The sequence below is a fragment of the Xenopus tropicalis genome, chromosome 4 (assembly GCF_000004195.4).
Source record: "Xenopus tropicalis strain Nigerian chromosome 4, UCB_Xtro_10.0, whole genome shotgun sequence".
In the NCBI taxonomy this organism is placed as follows: domain Eukaryota; kingdom Metazoa; phylum Chordata; class Amphibia; order Anura; family Pipidae; genus Xenopus; species Xenopus tropicalis.
This window is the reverse complement of record NC_030680.2, coordinates 122492811-122519795: the sequence shown is the minus strand read 5'-3', so window position 1 is coordinate 122519795 and position 26985 is coordinate 122492811. Positions and strand designations below refer to the sequence as shown.

At 40.9% G+C, this 26985-nt stretch overlaps 1 protein-coding gene across 2 annotated transcripts; it reads left to right on the top strand.

The window, feature by feature from the left end:
• The first annotated feature begins 706 nt into the window (after nucleotides 1-706).
• On the top strand, nucleotides 707-26114 carry LOC100127659 (uncharacterized loc100127659). Of its 2 annotated transcripts, none has more exons than XM_018092900.2 (9): nucleotides 707-847; nucleotides 3184-3286; nucleotides 7597-7749; nucleotides 7827-8036; nucleotides 8126-8308; nucleotides 8512-8643; nucleotides 8720-8824; nucleotides 9290-9446; nucleotides 24741-26079. In XM_018092900.2, exons 2-9 carry the CDS (start codon nucleotides 3196-3198, stop codon nucleotides 24826-24828), a joined length of 1119 nt encoding a protein of 372 aa, XP_017948389.1. In that variant the 5' UTR covers nucleotides 707-847; nucleotides 3184-3195; the 3' UTR covers nucleotides 24829-26079.
• The last annotated feature ends 871 nt before the right edge of the window (nucleotides 26115-26985 follow it).

Below are 26985 nucleotides of genomic sequence, written 5' to 3'. Positions count from 1 at the left end.
TATATGGGGGGTTACTGTGTATGGGGGGTACTGTGTATGGGAGGGGAAAAACTGGTACATAGTTATAACTTACTTATAACTGACTGCCTTCTCTCTATATTTGTATTTTAATGTAGGAGTTGCTATATTGTTTTTCTTAGGTAGTACAGTATGAGGGTATAGCACATTTGCGTCTGATCCCGCCATTTCATCTATATAAAAGGAGTATTTTCTTTTTAAATGGGGTGTGGTAATTGGGGCGTGGTCACAAAAGTGGGCGTGGTCAAAAATTGCACTGCGCGCACCAAATCTTTTTGTCCCTCTTTTCATTTGTCAAATGTTGGGAGGTATGGTATATGTTTCCCCCAGCTAAAGGTTTAGGGCTTGACACCTTGTTCCTAACAGATTTGCACTAGTGAGAACTCTATTTCATTTCTATTTCTCTGTAAATAACAATGAAAATAAGGGAAGCTATTGTTCCTACCCCACTGTAGGGCTTTGTGGCAACTATATCTGTTTATGACAAGACCAGTTCTACAGATATTATATAAAATAACATGTAACTCGGCAAAATATCTGCACATCATCCCCCGCCCCATATAACTTTCTTAGCAGAAATTGCCCGGATTCTGATTAATACACCACATCCTGTTACGCGAATATCTTATCACGTGATGCGATTGTTTGGTCAGTCACAGCCGTAGAGCCATAAAGCGGCACCTCGCCACTAGGCGGAGCTGTTGGGAATTATTACACTTGTTATTGCAGCCTGCTGCGCACATCCATGTAACTGGACACAGCGCCTCTTTAGTCAGTGTGTAAGGGAAAGGCATGCAGCGACGCCACGGATAAGTCCATCTGCCGTCAGGTGAATTATTCAGATAAAAGCTATTTAATAGCATATCAATACATCGCAGTCTCATTTCTAGCTGAAGAAACTTCACCGACTGAACTTTTTTTTTTTCCTTAACGCTGCTATGGTGTATGTTGAGAGGATTCTGGGGGCAGTAGTTCATACAAGCAAGGCTGCTAGATTACTGTTATGAAAACACATTTCTGCCTATGGCAATTTAATCAGGCCAAATGAAAAGACAAACGTATTACTGTTTACCTCAAATGGGGAGTTCTCTGAAGTCTCCACCTTGTGGTAGCAAATAGGTAGTGCAGTTATAGTAATGTCAATGTAGGCAGTTACCCCGGTGGCAGCTAATCCAGCTTCTCCAACTCAAATAAATGATGGCTGGCTGAAAACACTGTTCTGTGAGGTTATACAAAAGGGTCAAAGGCTCTTTAAACCAACCTTAAAATGTCTAGCAGGGCCACATCCTATCCCTGAGCTGCCAGTTGGACAGCTTTGTATTGGGCGATAATAAGAAATAACTGGAATATAAACAGTGCCATGTGCTTCTTCATATCGAGGATGGTAATCCGTGTTGCTTAATCTGTTACATTGTCAGTGCCCACTTGGTAATGGGGTTTTGACATCCCTGATTCAAGTAGTCACTCCCATCCCACCGGGGGGGGGGGTCACAGCCGCCCTGTATTCTTAGCCCCGCCTTTCAAACACCTGCCCTGATGTGCTGTGAGATTCCTGATTCAAGTAGTCACTCCCATCACAGCTGGGGGGGTCACAGCCGCCCTGTATTCTTAGCCCCGCCTCTCAAACACCTGCCCTGATGTGCTGTGAGATCCCTGATTCAGGTAATCACTCCCATCCCAGCTGGGGGGGGGGGGGTCACAGTAACCGTGTATTCTTAGCCCCGCCTCTCAAACACCTGCCCTGATGTGCTGTGAGATCCCTGATTCAAGTAATCACTCCCATCCCAGCTGGGGGGGGGGGGTCACAGCAACCGTGTATTCTTAGCCCCGCCTCTCAAACACCTGCCCTGATGTGCTGTGAGATCCCTGATTCAAGTAATCACTCCCATCCCAGCTGGGGGAGTCACAGCCGCCCTGTATTCTTAGCCCCGCCTCTCAAACACCTGCCCTGATGTGCTGTGAGATCCCTGATTCAAGTAATCACTCCCATCACAGCTGGGGGAGTCACAGCCGCCCTGTATTCTTAGCCCCGCCTCTCAAACACCTGCCCTGATGTACTGTGAGATCCCTGATTCAAGTAGTCACTCCCATCCCAGCTGGGGGGTCACAGCAACACTGTATTCTTAGCCCCGCCTCTCAAACACCTGCCCTGATGTGCTGTGAGATCCCTGATTCAAGTAGTCACTCCCATCCCAGCTGGGGGGGTCACAGCAACACTGTATTCTTAGCCCCCCCTCTCAAACACCTGCCCTGATGTGCTGTGAGATCCTTTATTCAAGTAGTCACTCCCATCCCAGCTGGGGGGTCACAGCCGCCCTGTATTCTTAGCTCCGCCTCTCAAACACCTGCCCTGATGTGCTGTGAATGAGAGATCTGCCCTTAACATGTGAAAAGAACACATAGTTGCAAATGTAACATGTTTACAGATCCCCATTTATTTCACATAGACCTCCGAAAGTCCCAGCACAGTTGTGGTGATTGCACCAAACCCCAAACAGTGCCCAAGTAACTTTCATACACAACAGGGCCACCATAACCTTGCATTTTGCATGGAATTGAACTTAGCAATAGGGAATTCGAGTACTGGCATAGATTATATGTACCTCTCTGTACCAAAATCAAAGTACCTAATGATTTTACCTTATGGAGAGATCCATTCCTTTCTTGTATTCAGCTGATCACATCTCCCCTGAGCTTAGGTCATATTATGCTCCCTCCCCGAGCACACAGACCCTCCTCTTTTTGTTTTCATAGAGATAAAAAGAAAAAGATTGCACCAGTTCTAAAGATACTGATTGCTCATGCATCACTAAAACTGTATGTCGAGCCAGTAGAAGGTCTCATCCATGCTTTACAGTCCATTTGTGTCACTTGCACTCACCCACAGCTGTGAATGTTGGCACAGTCTAGAATTCCACAGCATAATAACTCTTTAGTGGGAAAGTACCACAGAGGACTATAACATATCGCTATTTACAGACACACATTAGGGGTTTCCTGATTGGCCAAGCTTCTGTAAGCTTCTCTGTAATTGAGTCCTGTGTCCCATTGCTTTCCTACCTTGTCTTAGCTTGTCTTATCAAATAGAAATTCAAATATATCTCTACATGTTTGAGTCAGTACCAGTGTACGTTCATAGTAAGTTCATTCTGTGCTTGTTCTTAGGTCACAGAGAAGATGGCGGGGCAAGGACAGAAGACACGGGCTGCTAAAAATCGAGAAAAAAGACCCTCAAGCCGCAAACGCTTAAAAAAGGGGGAGGTCCAAGGTTTGAAAAGAGTAACAGGAATTGATTTAAAAGTTGTAACTATGACACTGAGCACTACGTTGCTACGTTCTGGAAGGCCTTATTCAGTGTACATACATATGATTAGTAACATGATTCCTATCAAATGGTCTGACCCATTGGTGTAATAGTCCAAGCTGAATTGCAGCTAGAGTCAGTGGGAGTGAAGTCAGATGCTCCTGGCATTTGAGTGGCTCAAGTGCATTAAATGAAAATTGTCAGTCCTTTAAATGCAAATTTAAATGCAATTTTATTAAATTGGCTTATTTTTGGAACTAGATTAGTCAAGCCTAGCCTGGTTCATTAAAGCAACATTAACACCAGTAATTAAAATATAATGTAGTGTTGTTCTGCACTAGTAACCCTGGTTTGTTTGCTTCAGAAACTTTGCTAAAGTTTATATAAATACCCTGCTGTGTAGCCATGGGGGCAGCCATTCAAGCTGGGAAAAAGGAGAAAAGGCACAGGTTACCTAGCAGATAACAGATAAGTCCTGTGGAATACAATGGTGTTTAATCTGTTATCTGCTCTGTAACCTGTACCTTTTCTTTCAAACACATAACTTTTACCAGTGCAGGGCAACAGTACTTTATATTGTAATTACATTGATACATTTTCATTTCTTGGTGTTACTGTTCCTGTCAGGTTGCAAGTTCTGTCAGATTGCAAAAAATGTTGTCTGTGATGCACCATGTAGTTCGAGTTCCAGTCATTCAGGCTGTTATCTTGAACGAATGGAACAAGGAAGGTGGCTATGCATATGTATGACTACTTGTATGTTATCTGGCCAGAAGAACGATCAGTTGGATATTGTGTAGGGCCACCTTTAGTATGGCAACAAAACGCAGAGCTACTAGTAGCAGCTACTGGTCATGGCTACAAAAATAGACAATGCTGATAATTTTCTCTACATGTGTTTTAGCAGAGGCAATTGTCAGTATTGTCAATTTCGAGTATTTTTTTATGTTTTGTAGTTGTGACAATTAGCTGCTACTAAGTCCTGCTAAAATACTCAATGCACAATGCCAATTACAGGTCCTTGGCACAAGAAACACTGACATGACGTTTCCTTAAAGGGCATAGGAACACCTCTGTCCCCTTAAAGAAACAGTAACACCAAAAGATAAAAGTGTTTTAAAGTAATGAAAATATAATGTACTGTTGCCCTGCACTGGTAAAACTGGTCTGTTTGCTACAGAAACGCTACTATAGTTTATATAAACAAAGCTGCTGTGTAGCCATGGGGCAGGCATTTAAACTGGAAAAAAGGAGAAAAGCACAGGCTACATAGCAGAAAACAGATTAGTTCTGCAAAATATAATAGGGGCTTTATCTGTTGTCTGCTTAGTAACCTGTTTCTTTTCTCCCTTGAATGGCTGCCCCTGTTTCTACACAGCAGCTTTCTTTATATAAACTATAGTAGGGTTTCTGAGGCAAACACACCAATTGTACCAGTGAAGGGCAACAGTACATTATATTGTAATTACTTTTATATGCTTTTCATATTTTGGCGTTACTGTTCCTTTAAACGAGTAAACCCCAACTAGTGGCTTGGGAGCAACATGTTGCTCAACAACCCCTTGAATGTTGCCCCCAGTGGCCTTGAAGCAGAGGCTTATTTTTGAATTTCTGACAGAGGCAAGTTTTGGGGGCATGTGTACTGCCAAACAGAACCTCCTGTAGGCTGCCAGTCAACATTGGGATACCAAATAACCCTCTTATTGGTCACCCTGTAAGAACTTTTTTTCATGCTTGTGTTGCTCTTAAACTGTTTTTTGTATTTAAATGTTGCTCACAGATAAAAAAAAAAGGGGGTTGGGACCTCTGCCTTAAACAGTTGAATGCTTTTTAGCAGATATGCTGTATCTAGAACTCTACCTGAAAAAGCCAACACCTTTCTTCTATGAGAATTTTCATCACTAATTATTTGTTAAGGGTACACAGCATGTAAAACTGCCTCAGTTATTTACCCTCAGTGTGGCATGGGCACATGCGTGGGAACTAGTGTTCTGTCCCATGGATTGAACAGTGTTTTCAACCAAATTGCCTGACTGCATCATGTATGGGAGAACTTACAGTAGTTACCAAACCTGGACCTGTGACTAAACATCTAAAAATAATATCTATAATTTTTTTGGACCAGTAGATGGCGCCCAGTCCTCATTAATTTTATTTACAGGTCATGCATCTCTTTATAGGAATTTCTGACTGACAATTCTACTTACCAAGTCACTTTAGCTTCACAATCTAGATGGTTACTCGGTTTTATATATAAACTATTATTATTACAACCCACTTGTCATTTTAGACACACGAGGTACTGGTTGGTTCTAGTTGATATATTATAATGAACTATTTTGCACAGTACAAAATATATTGTTGGTTATGAAAATAACTAAAGTTCACCTATACCAGCCAATCAACCTTTAGTGGTTACTGGTCACCTGTTCAAAAGCAAACATCTTATTGTTGCTATGGGTTACTGCATTTGTGCAAACTTTGTGCCTTTTATTACATACATAGGTTCAGGTTGACACTAAAAGTAACAAAATCATTATGGAAAACTACTAACTTAAAAGGAAAGGTTATAAATTCTAAGCAACTTTTCCATTTGTTTTCATTATTTTGTAATGTTTTTGATTGAGAAATTTCCTTTTCTAGCATGTAGCAGAAGGTTCTGCCTAACTGATTTTGGCAAGAAAAAAAACAGATTGAGTCTGAGGCTTTCATTTTATTGCTGTTCTTATTTTGTATTACTATTTCCTGGTTGCTAGCATAATTTACCTCTAGCAACCAGAGGCATAACGGTTTGCCAGCATAAACCCAGCCATCTTTACTGGGAGTCATTTCCAGTTAGGGACATCATACTTATCCATCTTGGATTCTGCAAGCAATAAATGAGTGTATGGCACAGGGATACTTATGTGAATAACATTGTAGTTCAATATATATATATATAAATGCAAGCAATCATTCTGGAAGAACATGGGTAGCACTACACTTCAAGAAATGAAAACATGCAAAATATAAGGCTCAGTTTGCTGAATAAGTTGTACCCTTGTATTTTACCAGTTGCATGTTTATTGGCTCCATTATAGGGTGTAATATATGCAGATTATTGTAGTGACCTTCTTTCATTCTCTTGGGCTTTTAGGCAATTATTGGTCAATAAACCTCTTTATTATTTACAATTATTTTAAAGCGCAGAACCACTATGCTGTTTCCTATATAAAGCAGCCATAATAGACGAACCGTCTATTTTGTGATTTCCACTATTTGCCTTATGGGTTTAATGCCTTTTGGCCTTCCCAAGTCTGTGAGGCTCCCCATGCTTAGAACGGTAGCCACAGTAGGGGTGCATTATCCTTGTGGGAGTTCTGCACTAGATACCCCATGAGGTCAGCAATGGGGGGAGGGCACCAGATGCAACAAGGAGCAGGACATTAAACAACTATAGATTGTTCACAATAGAATAGTACAAAAACTGGCACAATATAAACCATTGTCTTTTGCATTGTAAAACTACACCAGCTGCCCTGTGTGACAACTTTTGCATTATATATATATGTAATGAGGGTATTTTTCATTGGGAGCTTTAAGCTTTAGTAAATGGCAAGGGGAAGGTATTATACATTGGGTTTAAAACTGTTCACCAAAATCTATTCCTCCGAAATTCGTGATGATTAAGGTTGCAATTGTAAAGCCCAGGGCCTGATTTTGAAGCATGGCTTCCAGCAAAATAATTCCTGTCATCCCACTTGGGATTCAGCAAGTTGCAATTCAGTTGACATCTGTATGGCACAGACTCTCCACCACTGTGATGACTGGAGACCTACTGCACCAAAACACTTAACACTGATGGGGGGTTTCTCTGGAAGGCCAAAGAAGTAAGTTATTGTAGTTCAGGAACCAAATGAAGGTATTATATTCTACTTCTCTGCTGCGAGGGAGCACACTATCTGATGAAGTGAGGGGGTGTAAATCCCTGTTAGAGAAATCTCCATGAACTGCAATACAACACATCCTTTTTTTTAGTAGCCTCATAAATAGAAAGATCAATCCACACCCACGTACTTATAATGCACTCTGCACAATTCCCTGGCTACCTGGGGAGCGTGCTTTACATGCAGCGCTGTGCTAGTGTCTTGCAGTACATGTTCTAAAAACAACTCATTTCTCAGCGATGCTTTTAGCATTAGCATTGCTCTCCAGAATGATTGATATGCAATATGTGAACGCTCCAGATTGCAGGAAACATGAGATTAACACTATTTGGAAACTGTATTTTTCAGATGCAGTCTGGAACCCCAAGAGAAGAAAGAGGGAGGTAGAGAAAAAGAAAGCTGATATGCCAAGTACAGAGGAGGAGGAGGGAGGCACATTAGAAAGTCCCCAAATAAGGAAGAATTCCAAAAAATTTGTGGGGGCACATGTGTCTATACAGGGTAGGCTACAGTGGTAAGAAATCATTTATACATTCCTTGCCTCCGTAATGAATTATTGACCCTTAATGTAAATACAGGTGGCATATGGAACGCGGTGCTAGTGGCCAGGCAGATTGGGGCCAGTGCCATAGGTATGTTTTTGGGGTCACAGAGGACCTGGAAAAGCAAGGCTCTTGATGACAAGGCAGCTGAACGGTTCCAAAGAACCTGCAAAGAGCTAGGATTCAAGTCTCGCTATATCTTGCCACATAGTCCCTATTTGATGAATTTGGGCTCTCCTAAACCAGGTGAAGTTGGCTTTGCTTCCAGAGTTCTCTCTGCACTGACAGTCACTGAGATCCATAACATGTTTTCATTCTCCTCCATGTATTCTCAGATGTGCTTCAGAAGAGTCAAGCTATGCTTGTGGATGAGTTGCACAAGTGCCACCAGCTGGGTCTTACAATGTACAATATCCACCCTGGGTCCTGTGTTGGTGCTATGTCTGTCAGCAAGTGTCTGGAGCTCATTGCTGATGGTATCAACCTTGCCCACGCTCAGGTTCCAGGGGTCATTGTGGGTAAGTGTCCTTTATTTGTCTTTCCTTGTTTCCAGTGACCTACAATTCTTTTCTAGCCAGTCCCCATCCATCCATCAGTGCCTCTCTTCACTGGCCTGTCTGAAAACCCCTCATCCTCTATCTACTTGTATTAACAACTGTTAGACTGTCCCTGTAGCACTGTATGGATTTAGCCCCTGTTTGTTCTCTGACTTGCATCCCAGTCTTGGAGAATATGAGCTGTCAGGGTAGTACAGTTGGTGGTCGATTTGAGGAGCTGCGTGGAATTATAGACCTTGTTGTGGATAAATCCCGCATTGGAGTGTGCCTTGATACATGTCATGCTTTTGCTGCAGGTAATTGCCAAATATGTTTTTGTTTCCATGTTAGTCCTGCAAAGATGGAGATATCTAACACCTTCTATTTCTGCAGGTCATGATCTCTCAAAGAAGGCTGGACTTGAGCACATGCTGGATGAATTTAATAAAGTTGTTGGCCTTTCCTTCCTTAAGGCCATACACCTAAATGATTCCCAAGGTTAGCTAGTCTCTATGTAACTATGTCTCCATGTTGGAGTAATCTAGAATATTACAGGTATGGGATCCTTTATCCGGAAACCTGTTATCCAGAAAGCTCCGAATTACGGAAAGCCTGTCTCCCATAGACTCCATTTTAATCAAATAATTCAGAATTTGAAAACTGCTTTCCTTTTTCTCTGTAATAATAAAACAGTACCTTGTAATTGATCCCAACTATTGGGTTTAATTAATGTTTTTTTGATTTTTTAATAGAATTAAGGTATGGAGATCCAAATTACGGAAAGACCCCTTATCCGGAATACCCTTGGTCCCGAGCATTCTGGATAACGGGTCCTATACCTGTAATACTAATTTGATATCATTTTACATATGTTCTCGTGTATTCATATTTTAGGCTGTCATTCAAAACTCTGTTTAGTTGTTTATACTGCATAGCCTCTGGTGAATTTTTATTTCTGCTTAGGTGCCTGTCCTTCTCTTATGATCACAGGAGAGCTTGGCTGCAAGCTGGATCGTCATGAAAACATTGGGCACGGTCACATTGGGTTAGAAGGTTTCAGGCATGTGATGAATGAGCCAAGATTTAATGGTATTCCCATGATACTTGAGACTCCCCTCAGGTACGTATACCTCATGGGAGGGGTTCCTCTAAAGTACTCATAGTTTTAAAAAAAATGGATCTGTAGGTATATAAGATGAAGAGATGAGTTCATGGCATCTCAAAGGGCTAAAAATGGCAAGGTGGCAAATGGCAATGCTGTATTGCACAAGAAAGACACACGTATTACATATATACAGGTCTGTTGCATTCGCCATCAAACCATTAGGCTGATGACATGTTGATTTTCTAACATAGGTGCAGGTGCCCATAGCAACCAGTCAGATTATTGCTTTCAACTAGTAGTAGCCTACATGCTCTTTAGATTGTAGGCTCTTGTGTGTGGGGCCCTTTGTTTCCATTTTTATTCTGTAACCTTTTTTTTCTTCATTAAAATAAAAGCAAGACCCATGTTTGTTTCTGCTGTGAATATACTTGGCACTATATAAATAAATAATTATGATCAAAACAAATTACTCATTGCTTGCTATGGGTAACCGCACTTGTGCAGTTTAGTAAATGAATGCTGCTGTGTTCCTGGGACAACCTGCTTTTTTATGCATGTGGCATAAGAGCTGAAATAAGTTTTGGTAGTTCAGCCTATAGAAAATTCTTCTACTGAGCCTTTGGTATAACAGTGTATGAATGGGAATTGGGAGAAGTATCTATAGTCCCTCTCCACATACAAGTAAGTAATAGTCAAGAACAGCAAGAAGAGGGTAAAAAGGGTTACCGGGCCATGGACAAGGATAAGGGGAAGGGTTTTCTCTTCAAACAAAGCTCAAGTGGGTTTCTGGTAAAATAAAAAAGGGTAATTATTTGTAGGCAGAAAGTTGTAAGAACATCCTATAAAGAAAGGGACTTAGAGAACCAGTGCTCCAGTGTCAAACTAACAGGTCTAATTGGTAACAGTAACAATACAATCTTTAACTGATCAGTATATTGTCCTTTTTAAAGTTCAAATGTGTACTGAGGCAGCTTTAGGGCAGTGAACATTACATCTACTGAGAAGCCACTGTACTCAAGATGTATAGCAATTCTAATTTCTATGCTTCCTTGGGTATAATAACCTGGCCTTTTTATCAGAGCATCTCTTTTGCATCTCCCATGTCTTTCAGTGCAGCAATACTAGCACTTGGGACCAAGATGTTATCCTGTGTCTGTCGGTTTAGTAACAACTTTACATAGTTACATTGGGTTGAAAAAAGACCAGATTCCATCAAGTTCAACCCTTCTAAGTAAATCCAGTACACACAAACCCATACTGACCTATCCATCCACTCACATACAGACCCATACTGACCTATCTATCCACTCACATACAGACCCACACTGACCTATCTATCCACTCACATACAGACCCATACTGACCTATCTATCCACTCACATACAGACCCACACTGACCTATCTATCCACTCACATACAGACCCATACTGACCTATCTATCCACTCACATACAGACCCACACTGACCTATCTATCCACTCACATACAGACCCACACTGACCTATCTATACACTCACATACAGACCCATACTGACCTATCTATCCACTCACATACAGACCCATACTGACCTATCTATACACTCACATACAGACCCACACTGACCTATCTATACACTCACATACAGACCCACACTGACCTATCTATCCACTCACATACAGACCCATACTGACCTATCTATACACTCACATACAGACCCATACTGACCTATCTATCCACTCACATACAGACCCATACTGACCTATCTATCCACTCACATACAGACCCATACTGACCTATCTATCCACTCACATACCACATACAGACCCATACTGACCTATCTATCCACTCGCATACAGACCCATACTGACCTATCTATACACTCACATACAGACCCATACTGACCTATCTATACACTCACATACATAAACCCATACTGACCTATCTATACACTCACATACATAAACCCATACTGACCTATCTATACACTCACATACAGACCCATACTGACCTATCTATACACTCACATACAGACCCATACTGACCTATCTATCCACTCACATCCAGACCCATACTGACCTATCTATACACTCACATACAGACCCATACTGACCTATCTATACACTCACATACATAAACCCATACTGACCTATCTATACACTCACATACATAAACCCATACTGACCTATCTATACACTCACATACAGACCCATACTGACCTATCTATACACTCACATACAGACCCATACTGACCTATCTATCCACTCACATACAGACCCATACTGACCTATCTATACACTCACATACAGACCCATACTGACCTATCTATACACTCACATACATAAACCCATACTGACCTATCTATACACTCACATACATAAACCCATACTGACCTATCTATACACTCACATACAGACCCATACTGACCTATCTATACACTCACATACAGACCCATACTGACCTATCTATACACTCACATACATAAACCCATACTGACCTATCTATACACTCACATACATAAACCCATACTGACCTATCTATACACTCACATACAGACCCATACTGACCTATCTATACACTCACATACAGACCCATACTGACCTATCTATCCACTCACATACAGACCCACACTGACCTATCTATCCACTCACATACATAAACTCATACTGACCTATCTATACACTCACATACAGACCCATACTGACCTATCTATACACTCACATACATAAACTCATACTGACCTATCTATACACTCACATACAGACCCATACTGACCTATCTATACACTCACATACTGACCTATCTATCCACTCACATACAGACCCATACTGACCTACCTATATACTCACATACATAAACTCATACTGACCTATCTATACACTCACATACAGACCCATACTGACCTATCTATACACTCACATACTGACCCATACTGACCTATCTATACACTCACATACAGACCCATACTGACCTATTTATACGCTCACATACAGACCCATACTAACCTATCTATACACTCACATACAGACCCATACTGACCTATCTATACACTCACATACAGACCCATATTGACCCATCTATCCACTCACATACAGACCCATACTGACCTATCATCTATACACTCACATACAGAACCATACTGACCCATCTATACACTCACATACAGACCCATACTGATCCATCTATCCACTCACATACAGACCCATACTGACCTATCTATACACTCACATACAGACCCATACTGACCTATATATCCACTCACATCCAGACCCGTACTGACCTATCTATCCACTCAGATACAGACCCATACTAACCTATTATACTCCTCTAGATATAGAAGGATTGTGCTAAAAAAGTTGTATTTCTGACTGATTTATTGAGAAATTCCACCAAAACCCCACTAGCCCCGCCCATTAGTTACCATTTCCTGCTGGCTGAATTCTCTGGATGAGCTGGGGAGCCGGCGGCCCTCCGTACTCTGCACTGTAGGATAGGAACCAATCAGCAGCTAGGCTGACCTGATAGGGAACTGAAGCCTGTCTGTGCTTGTGCATTGGCTCTCCCCCTCCTACTGTGCTTCTGGCAGGGACCGTTAGGACACGCCCACTCTTCATTTCACACTGGACAGAGAAGTGATCCGATCTATAGGGAGCTCCAATAAAGGGGCCATTGTTACAGATAAGGTTAATGTTAAGCCCAAAGGGAAACCAGCACCGTATACTATTCATAATTGACTACAAAATTAGGGTTTTTCCCATTTATCCAATATGTCTCCTTTAAGGCTTAGCCTTCCCTAGCCTTATTGAAAATCCACCTATGTGTACAGGTCATGTTCCCCTCGCAAGCGCCTTTTTTCCAGAGAAAACAACCCCAACCTCTGCAGTCTCACCTCATAGTTTAAATCTTCCATCCCCTTAACCAATTTAGTTGCAGTCTGTGCCCTCTCCCCGGCTCATTAATATCCTTCTTAAGGACTGGAGCCCAAAACTGCACTGCATACTCAGGGTGAGGCCTTACCAGGGACCTATAAAGGGGCAAAATTATGTTTTCATCCCTTGAGTCAATGCCCTTTTTTATACAAGACAGCCCTTTTTTATTTATATTTTTATTTGCTTCAGTAGCCACAGAATGACACTGCCAGGAATTAGACAACTTGTTATCTAAAAAAAAAACCCAGATCCTTCTCAATGAAGGTTCCCCCAACACACTACCATTTAGTGTATAACTTGCATTTATATTATTCCTACCAAAATGCATAACTTTGCACTTGTCCACATTGAACCTCATTTTCCAGTTTGCTGCCCAGTTTTCCAATTTTGTCAAATCGCTCTGCAAAGCGGCAGCATCCTGCATGGAACTTATAGTTTTGCACAATTTAGTATCATTAACAAAAATAGAAACAGTAATTTCAAACCTCCAGGTCATTAATAAACAAGTTAAAAAGCAAAGGACCAAGGACTGACCCCTGCGGTACTCCACTAACCACACTGGCCCAATTAGAAAACGTTCCATTTACCACCACTCTCTGTAATCTAGACAGTTTTCTATCCAAGTACAAATATTATGTTCTAGGCCAATATTTCTCAATTTTATCATTTACTTTCTGTGAGGTACTGTATCAAACACTTTAGCAAAGTCCAAGTAGATGACATCAACTGCCATTCCAGCATCGAGGTTCCTACTCACCTCCTCATAAAAGGCGACTAAATTAGTCTGGCAATATCTGTTACGCGTAAAACCATGCTGGCACAAACTAATAGTATTGTGAACTGCAATGTATTCAAGTACCCTATCCCTTATTACCCCTTCCAAATGGTTTCCTACTACTGATGTCAGACTAACAGGCCTATAGATTTCAGGCTGAGAACGGGATCCCTTTTTAAATAACGGCACCACATTAGCAATTCGCCAGTCTCTCGGCACCATGCCAGACCTCAACGAATCCTGAAAAATTAAGTAGAGGGGTTTGGCAATCGCAGCGCTCAGCTTGTTTAATACCCTGGGATAGATACCATCCGGTCCAGGACCTTTGTTTACCTTTACATGTTCAAGTCTCTTGAATTTCCTCCTGAGTGACCTACGCCTCAGTAGTTATATTACTAGAAATGGGTCTATTAAAAGAGAAGCCTTGATTAGCTGGCTCCTCAGTTGTGGTTGACAGATGAAAAATAGGAGTTCAAAATTTCTGCTTTTTCCCTGTTTGCATCAACCATCTGACCCTCTGTCATAATATGGGTCCCACCCCTTCTTGCTTTATTTTTTTTTTACTATTTATATATTTTAAAAAAATATTTACTCCTAGCTGCATTATTTAAAAATTATATTTACTCCTAGTTGCATTCCTATTCCATCACTATTTTAGCTTGCCTGATAGCTTGTTTGCTGCTTTATTTGCTTCCTTGTACCTGATGAAAGTTTCTGCTGTCCCAGCTAACTTGAATGCTTTAACCCTTTTAGTGCCATAGGACGTAGATTCTACGTCCTAGGTACTAAAGGACCAAAGTGCCATAGAACGTAGAATCTACGTCCTATGGCACTATCGGGTTTACAAACCCTGCACAACCCCCTAGACAACGAGCAATGAACAACATACTTACGGATCCGGTCCCCCAGCCGCACCGATCCGGTCCCTCAGCCAATGACAGCAGTGGACACGCATTGATGATGTGTCCACTTCTGTCCCTTTAAATATTGCCGCCCCATCCGTCGCCTCCTCACTCCTGCTGCCACGTGTGACTGCTGGAGCCCCCCTGCTGCCTTCCTGCTGGATTGGTCACCCTGATTGCCTGCCTGCATTGTGTGAGCTGAACTACAACTCACTAACCACTGTTTATTTTGCTTATTTCTATCTCAACTGTCTAAAACATTTTTTTTTTCCATTTCTTCTATCTTTGTCATTATTACACTTTTGCACACATACACACTTATTTACAACTTTCCCAAGCATACACTTACACACACACTTACACTTTTTTTTTTTTTTCTTTCTTTTCTTTTCTTTCTTTCTTTGCTTTCTTTGGCAGTCTTTTTTTTTTTTACTAAAACTTTATTTCTGATCTTGCTCTATAATTATCTGATTTATTTGGTTGCATTTTAGTGTTTTTTTGGCATTTTCATAATTGATTTCTGTTTTTTAATTATTCTATTGCACTGTAACTTTTTTTTTTGCTATTGGGTGCTGAATTTGCAGTGACGTTGGTGGATCCAGGGCTCTGGCCACTGATTTCATTGCAATAATTGTTCTTCTGTTGGTTTGGGTGGTTTTATTGGAATTTACTGATTTTATGGTGTTTTATCTTTGCATTGTTCTTTATTGTGTATTTAGTGCCCCAAAAAGGTTGCTTTTGCAGTGACATTGGTGGATCTAGGGCTCTGACCACCGATTTCATTGCAATTATTGTTCTTTGATTGCTTTTAGTGGTTTTATTCCATTTGATTTCAGTTGTTCTAGAAAGGCCCAGAGGTGCTAAGTTCAGATTGTTCTGGTAGTTTCTATTGCCAAAGGTTAACTCCTGGTCATCTCTTGCTGGCTTGAGTTTATGAAAAGGTTACAGTGAGTTTTTTTTTTCTAGCTTCTCCTATTACAAGTGTTCCAAGTGTTGTCTTGCTTGCTTTTTTTTTTTTGCTTGCTTGTTTTGACTTGCTGATTGCTAGATTTGCAGTTGTCGGTATATTTCTGGCACAATGGCCAAACGGTTTTACAGCAACGAGGAAGCTATTGCATGGACTCCAGCTCAGAGGAATTTAGCGATTCTGAGTCTGAGTATGTGCCATCTGACAACTCTACTGAGGAATCAGAGATAGAGGATAGTGACACGGTTAGCGCAGAGGTTAGTAGTGGTGGCACGCTTACTGCTGAAGAGGCAGAGGCTGGTGGTAGTGCCCGAGATGTACCCATGGATGTAGAAGAGGGTAGCACTGATGCAGCAGTTGGAGAGCCTGCGTGGGGGCCTCCCTGTAATTATGTCCCTGAAATTCCCCCTTTCACTGCAGTCCCTGGCCTCAGTGTGGACACCACTTATTTTGAAATTATAGATTTTTTTAATCTCTATATTACAGAGGCCATCCTACAGGACATGGTCCGTTACACAAATTTGTATGCTGAGCAGTATCTTGCCAGCAACCCTTTACCGGGTTTTTCAAGAGCCCAGGCATGGTATCCCACAAATATAAACAAAATAAAAAGATTCCTGGCTCTTACATTGGCAATGGGACTCGTAGAACGTAATTCTTTAGCTTCCTACTGGGATACCAATACAGTCCTTTCCATCCCTCTTTTTTCAGCCGTTATGCCAAGAAACCGTTATCAAATTTTATTGCGGTTTCTTCACTTTAACGACAACACAACGGCTGTTGCCCCTAATGAGCCCGGTTATGACAGGCTTTATAAATTGAGGCCCCTTATAGATAGCCTGTCTCAGCGCTTCGCAGAGGTTTACACCCCCTCCCAAAATGTCTGTGTAGATGAGTCCCTTTTGCTCTTCAAAGGGCGCCTAAAATTTCGCCAATATATCCCAAGTAAGCGTTCTCGCTATGGGATGAAATTTTACAAACTCTGTGAAAGCAGCACGGGCTACACTAGTTATTTCATGCTGTATGAGGGAAAGGACACTAATTTGGACCCCCCACGGTTGTCCCACTGACTTGACCAGTGGTAAAATTGTTTGGGAGCTCATAACTCCACTGCTGGGCCGAGGTTACCACTTATACGTGGATAACTTTTACACAAGCATCCCTTTATTTAGAGCCCTATTTAGACACCCCAGCCTGCGGCACAGTCAACCGTAACCGCAAAGGACTGCCCAGGGAATTGCTGGATAAGAAACTGAAGCGTAGAGAAGTACATGCTCTAAGAAGCAATGAGCTCTTGGCCATAAAATCTTCAGACACCAAAGTTGTTTTTATGCTTACTACTATCCACGATGAGACCATGATTGTCCAACACAGAAGTGGCGGTAGGCCCTCAAAAACAAAGCCCCTGTGTAGTAAAGAATATAGTAAGCATATGGGTGGTGTTGATAAATCCGACCAAATACAAAATTATTATAATGCCACCCGAAAAACCAGGGCCTGGTACAAAAAAGCAGCAATTTATATGATCCAAACGGCCCTTTATAATATAATATTATGTCGTTTACAAGGCGGCAGTACCAGGCCTCAGATTGTCTTATTACAATTATTTGCTGCAGTTGCTCCCTGCCTTGTTGTTTGGTGATGTAGAGGAGGTTCCTGACATGCCAGGTAACGACAATGTTGCCCGAATGGTGGGTAAGCATTTTATAGCACAAATTCCACCAACACCTAATAAAAGATATGCCCAGAGAAAATGTAAGGTTTGCCGTTCCAAGGGTGTTAGGCGAGATGTCCGGTATTATTGTCCCAAGTGTCCTAGCAAGCCTGCTTTGTGTTTCCACCCATGTTTTGAAGTGTACCATACTGTGGTACACTATGAGAGGACTTGAATTTTGTGTTTTTATAGGTAGGTTATGGTTCTCTGGGTTTGTTGGTGGAATAAGGATTTAGCATATCAGAATAGTGGACTTGGCATGTTCTAGGTTTTTATGCACAAGGTTGCAGGCCTCCAAACTTAAGGTGGCCATACACGTGGCGATCCGACGATGTTTCGTACGACCATCGGTCGCACGAAACATCGTAAGATCCGCCACACACCATTCAGGGCTGAATCGGCAGGTAAGGAGGTAGAAACAATAGGATTTCTACCTCCTTCTGCCGATTCAGCTCTGAAGGGAGAATTTTGGTCAGGCGCCTTCTATGGCGCCCGATCAAAATTTTCAAACTTGTCCGATCGGCGAGTCGTCCGTTATCGGCAGCTTCCTGCGATATCGGTCGACTCGCCGACATGCCATACACGCACCGATTATCGTACGAAACGAGGTTTCGTACGATAATATCGGTGCGTGTATGGCCACCTTTAGCTGTGCTGGCAAAGTGACGCTGTTTTTTATTTATTGAGTTTATCTATTCTGGCAGGTCCGTACTTTACTTATAACTAGGTTATAGATATATGTGATGAAAAGTTTGGTAAGGTGTGTCATATTATTGGCAAAAGTTTTTTTTTTAGTAAAGTAGGGATTTATGGTGTGTGATTTTGTTTTTTGCACAGGTTGTCAGAAAAACAAAATGTGCTTGTAGCTTTTGGTCGTTTAGACTTGTTCTTGGGCATTCAGATTTTTGTGTTTGAGCTATGGTTATTCAGGCTAGTTGCAGTGTTTCTTTGGTTATGGGGTAGGACTTATATTGTGCTGTTGGTATAGCAAAGATAAAACTTGTGGTGTGTGATGAATCAATGAGATGTTTTTATCTCTAAAGCTGATGCCACAAGTCCTTTTACTGGCACCTCAAAAGCTTGCCTGTCAGCGCAGTTATCTGTGCATAGTTTTGTATATTACTTTGTATTTCTGGGCAGCATTTAACTACTGTAAGTGTAGGCCTTAAGTTTTTTGCAAAGGTTCTTGAGCACAGGATGACAGATACATTACGGTTTTTTGTGCTTGTAGTACAAATTGAATATCTACTGTATGTTCTGGTTAGGTTACACAAGTTGCAGTGGCTCTCTAAATATAAAAACTTTGTGTAATACTGGTGTGCCACTGGTGACTGCTGCATGGCACGTAATGGTGCACATAATTTTATCTCTGATGCTAATGCCCCAAGCATTATTGTTGGCACCTAAATTCCGAATCTTTAGTGCAACTTCTAAGGACACTTGCGTCATTTATGGGCCAAATTACTATGGATTTTTTGGCAAATATCCTTCTAAATGTGGTGCAGATTTTGTCATTTCTAAAGTAGTGTAGGAAGAAGCAAAAAACTGGTATAACACCACAGGAAAGATGGAACTCAAATCAAAGATGCTCCGCTAAACAGAAATAGGTGAGTAAAGTACAATTTAGGGGTTTATTTGGGGGGGGGGGTAACTGTACAGATGGGGGGGTTAAAGTAAAAAACTGCAAGGGGTGCATAGAGTGCAGCCCCAATATTATGCATTTTCAGGTTTGGCGGCCATGTACTTATGTGCAACCAGACATATGGGGTGTAATTTTATTCAGGGTAACTTGCTAATTGATACTGAGCAAGTTTTTTTGATAGTTGCCATTGAGATTTTGGGGAGAAATCTAACTTTATATTTTTTTTCAGACTAAAGTCCAGCTTGTATAGGGAACTGCATCCACAATTTTGCCTGTAGAAAACCAAGAATGGTGTCTCTAAATAGCTGAAGTTGTCTATTTTTAATCAATGTATAGTTTATATGGGTTTTTTCACAGGTAAGGGGCAATTTTGTCTGAAAAACTTTGAGATGTGCACATAAATTGTAGCCCCATTATTATGCATTGCCCCTGTTTTGGGGCATTTGGTGGCCACGTCTTTATGTGCACCCATACATATGGCGTATCGTTTTATTCAGGGGAACTTGCAGATTGATGTTTAGTAAGTTTTTGGTAGTTGCCATGGAGATTTTGGGGAGAAATCTAGGTTTGTATCTGTTTTTTCCTTGATTTCTGACCAAAGCGCTGACTTCTGCAAGGGACTGCGGCCACAATTTTCCATGTAGAAAGAGAAGAGTGGTGTCTCTGAATAGCTGAAGGTGTGCACTTTTCAGAAATATATAGTTTGTGAGGGTTATTTTACAGGTAGGGGGGGTTAACACAGAAAAACTGCAGGTAGTGCACATAGAGCACAGCACCCACATTTTTAGCTGTAATTGCCCTTGTGCATTGCCCCTTCTTTGGAGTGTTTGGTGCCCATGTCTTTATGTGCACCCATACATATGGGGCATCATTTTATTCAGGAGAAGTTTGTCTTTCAAATTTGCCTTTGTTAGAAAATTTTTATGAGTTTTTTTTTTTGTCAAATCCACATTTGATCATGCGTCCAAGTTTACGTTTTAAAAAAAAAAAAAATGTCAAAACAAGTTCCAAATTTCACAATGCACTGACAAAAGGTATTTGGCTTTTGAGTGAAAACTACATTGCACCTAGAAACCTGAAGGTCTGTACTTTCTAAAGATACCAAACATGAGGGGATATTTTAGATTTACATATAAGTTATGCTGCATCAACTGTTACAAGCGCTTTTCCGCTTTGTTCTGGTGTGATATTGTACTAAGTATTGCTTTAGTTTGGTGGTTACTTCTGGACAGGAACTGTGGGGTAGCACCACATATTTGGTATCGTTGGACTTGGGAGTATCAGGGCTTTTACAAACAACATAATTTTATTTTTTTTTTTACATATTTCACCCAAAATACACATCATATCTCCAGAAAAGTTATAAAATTTGGTATGTATGTCGAAGCCCAATTAGTGACGAAAAAAACGATATATAATTTCCCTAGTTTCATGGAGGTTTTCCTACCAAAAAACATTGTTAAAGTGAATGAGTACAAAATGCTTAAAAAACGTCTGGCACTGGGGGGAACCGAAATGACGAATTCGGCTGGCACTCAAAGGGTTAAAAGCACGTTTTTTCTTACCAACCTCGACACTAACACTTTTATTCAGCCATAAAGGTTTTGCTTTGCGATGCCTCTCCTTGCTTACAAGGGGAATATACTGTTGTGTATACCTACAAAGCAATGTTTTAAAGATGTTCCATTTTCCTTCTGTGTTTAACCCTATGAAAAACCTTTCCCAGCTGACACATTGCAGAGATGCCCTTATACTGGCAAAGTCTGCACGTCTAAAATTGAGCGTTTTAGTTACTCCCTTATAGCGCTGTCTCTGCAGCATTATCTCAAAGGAGACCATGTTGTGATCACTGTTCCCCAAATGCTCACCCACACAAATGTTAGAGATCAGTTCAGTATTATTAGATATCACCAGCCCATTACTCCAGTCAATGTCTGGATAATTAGTCCCCCATAATATCAATCTGACCCAGTTGTGAAGCCGCCTCCATTTGCAACAGTAGCTGGGCCTCATGCTCCTCACTTATACGGGGTGGTTTATAGCATACACCAATGATCATTTTCTTTGTAACCTTTAGCCCTGCTGAGATTTCTACCCAAAGGGATTCCACATTGTTCTTGGTAATTTCTTTAACTCATGGCTTTAAATCTGACTTAACAGGCATTTGTTAAAGGGAAAAGCGGGTGAAGGAAGATTTAGCAAACATTTAACTAAACCCAGTCTGTAGTTCTGTACTGTGTATGTGTGTCAGATCCATGCAGCAGGAATTCAAAACTACCTATCCATGCCAGTAATGGCGGCCCAGGTACATGTGGACAGGAATGAAAGGATATTGAAGACGCTAATACAAAAAAGGAGTCACGGTGCTAATAATAATTAAAGGGCTTCCATGTTTAGTAATGTGTTGTCATGGTGATGGGAAGCTAAGCCTTAATTCATTTGGTTCTGTTTAGCATTGGAGAAGACAAAGGAAACAGAGAGATATAGTCCAAAGCATTATCTCCCTTGTGTACATTCTAATAGATACGGGTTATGTTTTCACCTCTGTGGTTGTTAAAAGACCACTGTAATGCACTGTATGTAGAATTCCTTTGCACGTGCATATACAGTGGTGTGAAAAACTATTTGCCCCCTTCCTGATTTCTTATTCTTTTGCATGTTTGTCACACTTAAATGTTTCTGCTCATCAAAAACCGTTAACTATTAGTCAAAGATAACATAATTGAACACAAAATGCAGTTTTTAAATGAAGGTTTACGTTATTAAGGGAGAAAAAAAACTCCAAATCTACATGGCCCTGTGTGAAAAAGTAATTGCCCCCCTTGTTAAAAAATAACTTCACTGTGGATTATCCCACCTGAGTTCAATTTGTGTAGTCCCCCCCAGGCCTGATTACTGCCACACCTGTTTCAATCAAGAAATCACTTAAATAGGAGCTACCTGACACAGAGAAGTAGCCCAAAAGCACCTCAAAAGCTACACATCATGCCAAGATCCAAAGAAATTCAGGAACAAATGAGAACAAAAGTAATTGAGATCTATCAGTCTGGTAAAGGTTATAAAGCCATTTCTAAAGCTTTGGGACTCCAGCGAACCACAGTGAGAGCCATTATCCACAAATGGCAAAAACATGGAACAGTGGGGAACCTTCCCAGGAGTGGCCGGCCGACCAAAATGACCCCAAGAGCGCAGAGACAACTCATCCGAGAGGCCACAAAAGACCCCAGGACAACATCTAAAGAACTGCAGGCCTCACTTGCCTCAATTAAGGTCAGTGTTCACGACTCCACCATAAGAAAGAGACTGGGCAAAAACGGCCTGCATGGCAGATTTCCAAGGCGCAAACCACTTTTAAGCAAAAAGAACATGAAGGCTCGTCTCAATTTTGCTAAAAAACATCTCAATGATTGCCAAGACTTTTGGGAAAATACCTTGTGGGCCGACGAGACAAAAGTTGAACTTTTTGGAAGGTGCGTGTCCCGTTACATCTGGCGTAAAAGTAACACAGCATTTCAGAAAAAGAACATCATACCAACAGTAAAATATGGTGGTGGTAGTGTGATGGTCTGGGGTTGTTTTGCTGCTTCAGGACCTGGAAGGCTTGCTGTGATAGATGGAACCATGAATTCTACCGTCTACCAAAAAATCCTGAAGGAGAATGTCCGGCCATCTGTTCGTCAACTCAAGCTGAAGCGATCTTGGGTGCTGCAGCAGGACAATGACCCAAAACAAACCAGCAAATCCACCTCTGAATGGCTGAAGAAAAACAAAATGAAGACTTTGGAGTGGCCTAGTCAAAGTCCTGACCTGAATCCTATTGAGATGTTGTGGCATGACCTTAAAAAGGCGGTTCATGCTAGAAAACCCTCAAATAAAGCTGAATTACAACAATTCTGCAAAGATGAGTGGGCCAAAATTCCTCCAGAGCGCTGTAAAAGACTCGTTGCAAGTTATCGCAAACGCTTGATTGCAGTTATTGCTGCTAAGGGTGGCCCAACCAGTTATTAGGTTCAGGGGGCAATTACTTTTTCACACAGGGCCATGTAGGTTTGGATTTTTTTTCTCCCTTAATAATAAAAACCCTCTTTTAAAAACTGCATTTTGTCTTTACTTGTGTTATCTTTGACTAATAGTTAAATGTGTTTGATGAGCAGAAACATTTTGTGTGACAAACATGCAAAAGAATAAGAAATCAGGAAGGGGGCAAATAGTTTTTCACACCACTGTATAATGCTGACCATGCACGTTAACATTTTTCTCTCCCTAACGACCAATCTCAGTGCGATCTGACAAATCCATCAAATTATCGGAAGGTCAGTGGCACTGAGTGATCGCACATCTAGCGATTTTTCATCCAACATCGGTCAGAAAATCAATTGGGCAGGTTTGAAAATTTTTGTTGGTAATGAAATTTGCCCGTTGTCCAGTTGTTTGCAGGGCAAAGCAGGTCGTTTTTGAGCTTCAACAAGACGATTTCGCTTGAAATGGCCGTTTTCATTGATGGGCAAATCGTACTTTTAAACAATCGTTTTTTAGGACAAGCCTGGTCCTATGATAATGAAAAGATCTTTTAAAAATCCCAACATTTATGGATTAAGTATTGAGGCAAATATATGATTACTTTACTAATGCCTTTTCACCTGGTTGCCTGGGCAGCCACTAATTCCCAAGTTTATTTCCCCCCATTGCTCTCCTGTTGTGTTATAATCTAAGTAGATTAATCTAAGAATCTAATAATCTAAGAAGCCAGAAGGGAATAGTTCAGCAACCCAGTGGTGTGGAATGATTTTTTAGGTTTGTAGCCAGCCAAACAGAGATGCATATGGAAAAGAGAAAAAATGCTTAAAGGGGTTGCTCCCCTTTAGAATAACTTTTAGTGTGATACAGAGAATGCTATTCTGAGACAATTTGCAATTGGTCTTTATTTTGTATTATTTGTGGTTTTTTGAATTATTTAGCTTTTTGTTCAGCAGCTATCTGGTTGCTAGGGTCCAATTTAACCTAGCAACCAGGAAGTGATTTGAAAGAAAGACAGGAATATGAATAAGGGAGGGCCTAAATTGAAAGATAAATAATAACAAAAAACAATAACATTGAAGCCTCACAGAGTGATAGTTTTTTGGCTTCTGGGGTCAGTGACCTATTTGAAAGCTGGAGAGTAAGAAGAAGGCGGCAAATAATTAAAAAACTATACAACATAAAAAATGAAGACCTAGTGAAAAGCTGCTAAGAATAGGCCATTCCATGACATATGAAGAGTTAACCTGAAGGTGAACCAACCCTTCAATATCCCATACAGACAGATATGATTACTGCCATACGGAGGGATTTTACCTTCCATTGCACTGCCTACAGAATAGCGTGTAATTAAGCATCCATTTTGTTTCTTTTTTTTTTTTTGCAGCTCAGATGACCATGCAAAGGAGATAGAACTGCTGTATTCTCTGTGTGCAAAAGGTCAAAGAGCAACAAAGCCCAAGAGAAAGCGCTGATCCCATCAGTCTCTTACTGCTGCTCAGGGCTTCCAACCCAAATATGTTACATTAGTTTATGGTTGGGCAGTCCCATTGGCTCAAAACATAGTCTTGGTTGTATGCATGATATTGGCTGGTCAGTCAGTTATACAGTGATGGTTAGTACCTGTTATAGAGGCTATATACAAATGGGAGAGGGGCCTAAATTGTTCCTAGTTGTTGATAAGAAAAAAAAAGTTAACAGTTGAAAAAGAGCCTGAAATGGGTTGGATCACACCCAGATCTAACCTGCCTCATGCTGCCATATTAAGTAGTTCTGTACTTATGAACCTATATAAAGGATAAGTAAACCTTAAAAAAGTTTAAAACAATTAAACATTGCTCAGGGCTTTTGTAACCACCCATTTCTAAGCTACTAAGCTATTTATTAACTGCTAATGTAATGAATCTTAGTAACAGTAGTGCCACCTGCTGGTTAGTTCCTGTGACTGTATGGTCAGAGAGATATTTTCAAAGGTAAAAAAGAGAACTCTTCTGATGTTGCTCTGCTCAGGAAACCAATCATAAACCTCAGGTGACTTTTCCAATTTCTATCCTGAGCAGAGCAACATCAGAAAGGTATCTGTTTTACTTCTGAACTTGTATCTCTCCGACCATCCAGTCAGAGGAACTAGCCAGCAGTTGTCACTGTTGTTACAAAGGTCATTATCTTGGCAATTAACGGGGATCTAAAGGCAAAAAATAAAATCCCCTTTTCAGGCTCCTTTCTTATAAAGAAACCTTTCTCTAATATACTTTTATTAACAAAAATCTGTTGCATTTTTATAAAAACAAAAATTGTCTGGATTTGAGGTGCCTGTAGATGCAAAGAGAGCAATTTGAATCAACATTTATGCCCTGAAATATATGGCCACAAAAACATTCCATTAAAGCAGAGCATTCTGTCATATTGTTGCTACATAAAGGGTTAAGGTGGAGTTGTGGCATTTCCATACAAAGGTGGGAATTTAGATCAGTAAGGAGATGTATCTGGAGGCTGAGCATTACTTGGGGACCCCCGGTGCTCCTGTGCTGTGCCTTTGCTTTGCACTTGTTCCTTTGTATCCAGTCTGCATTCTGCCTATTCAGTGTCGAGCTGTTCCTGCAATGCTATCGTTATACAGTATAGTGCAAAGTTCAATATACCGTATGTTTATAAAATTTGAAGTGTAAATTGTTTAGTTGTGTTAATCTTTAGGTTGTAAAAATTAAAGATTTGACAAGAACTCACAGTTTAGTAAAAACTTTCTTTATATTATACTCTACACGCTGGTCTTCTCTTCAGTATGGGAGGTAATGTACTTGCCTGAGTGCCATGGGCCAAACAGTAGGGGTGCAGGAGTAAACAAGTGTAGCGCTAATAGCAATCAGCCCAATATATAGTGACTGTCTATCGCAGCTTACAGCAGCCCCTCTGGCATTTGCCTGAACCCACAGATTGCTAGTCTGGGACTTGGGTCCTGTCAGTATTACTAGAAGAGTTGGACATTATTTCTTTTTTGCAGGGCTGTATTTTCTTTATAGGCACCTAAAAGCATGTTCCTAGGGATAGAGCGTTAGCAGCCCTATACAAAAAAATGTTTAGAGAGTTTAGAAATGTTTTCTTCAATTGTGGTTACATCTTGGGTGTGTGTGGGGGTGGTATTACCCTGATATCAGAACAAACAAAAAATGTTCCTTCAAACGCACTAATCAGTTATGGGATGGGATAGTCATCATATATGGAGAGAGTGTCGATATTTCTGTGTGACACTTCGAGCCCAGGGAGGCTAAAAGGCTCTCAGAGGCAGAACTAAAGCCATGTCAGAGTGGGGTAAGTACCACTGGGCTGTGGAGATTTGTGTTTAGAAAGAATATTGTATTGTGTCAAATAATAATGACATGTTCCTAGCAACTTTCTTAAAAATGTGTATCACTTTAAATGCTTAGAGGCACAATTTGGTTGTATAAAAACCATGTATGCTGCCAAACAGAGCCTCCTGAAGGCTGCCAGTCCATAGGGGCTAAGAAATAGCCAATCACATTCCTTATTTGGCACCCACCTGAAAGATTTTTCATGCTTGCGTTGCTCCCCAACTCTTTTTAAATTTGACTTTGGCTCACAGGTAAAAAAGGTTGGGGATCCCTGCTTTAAGC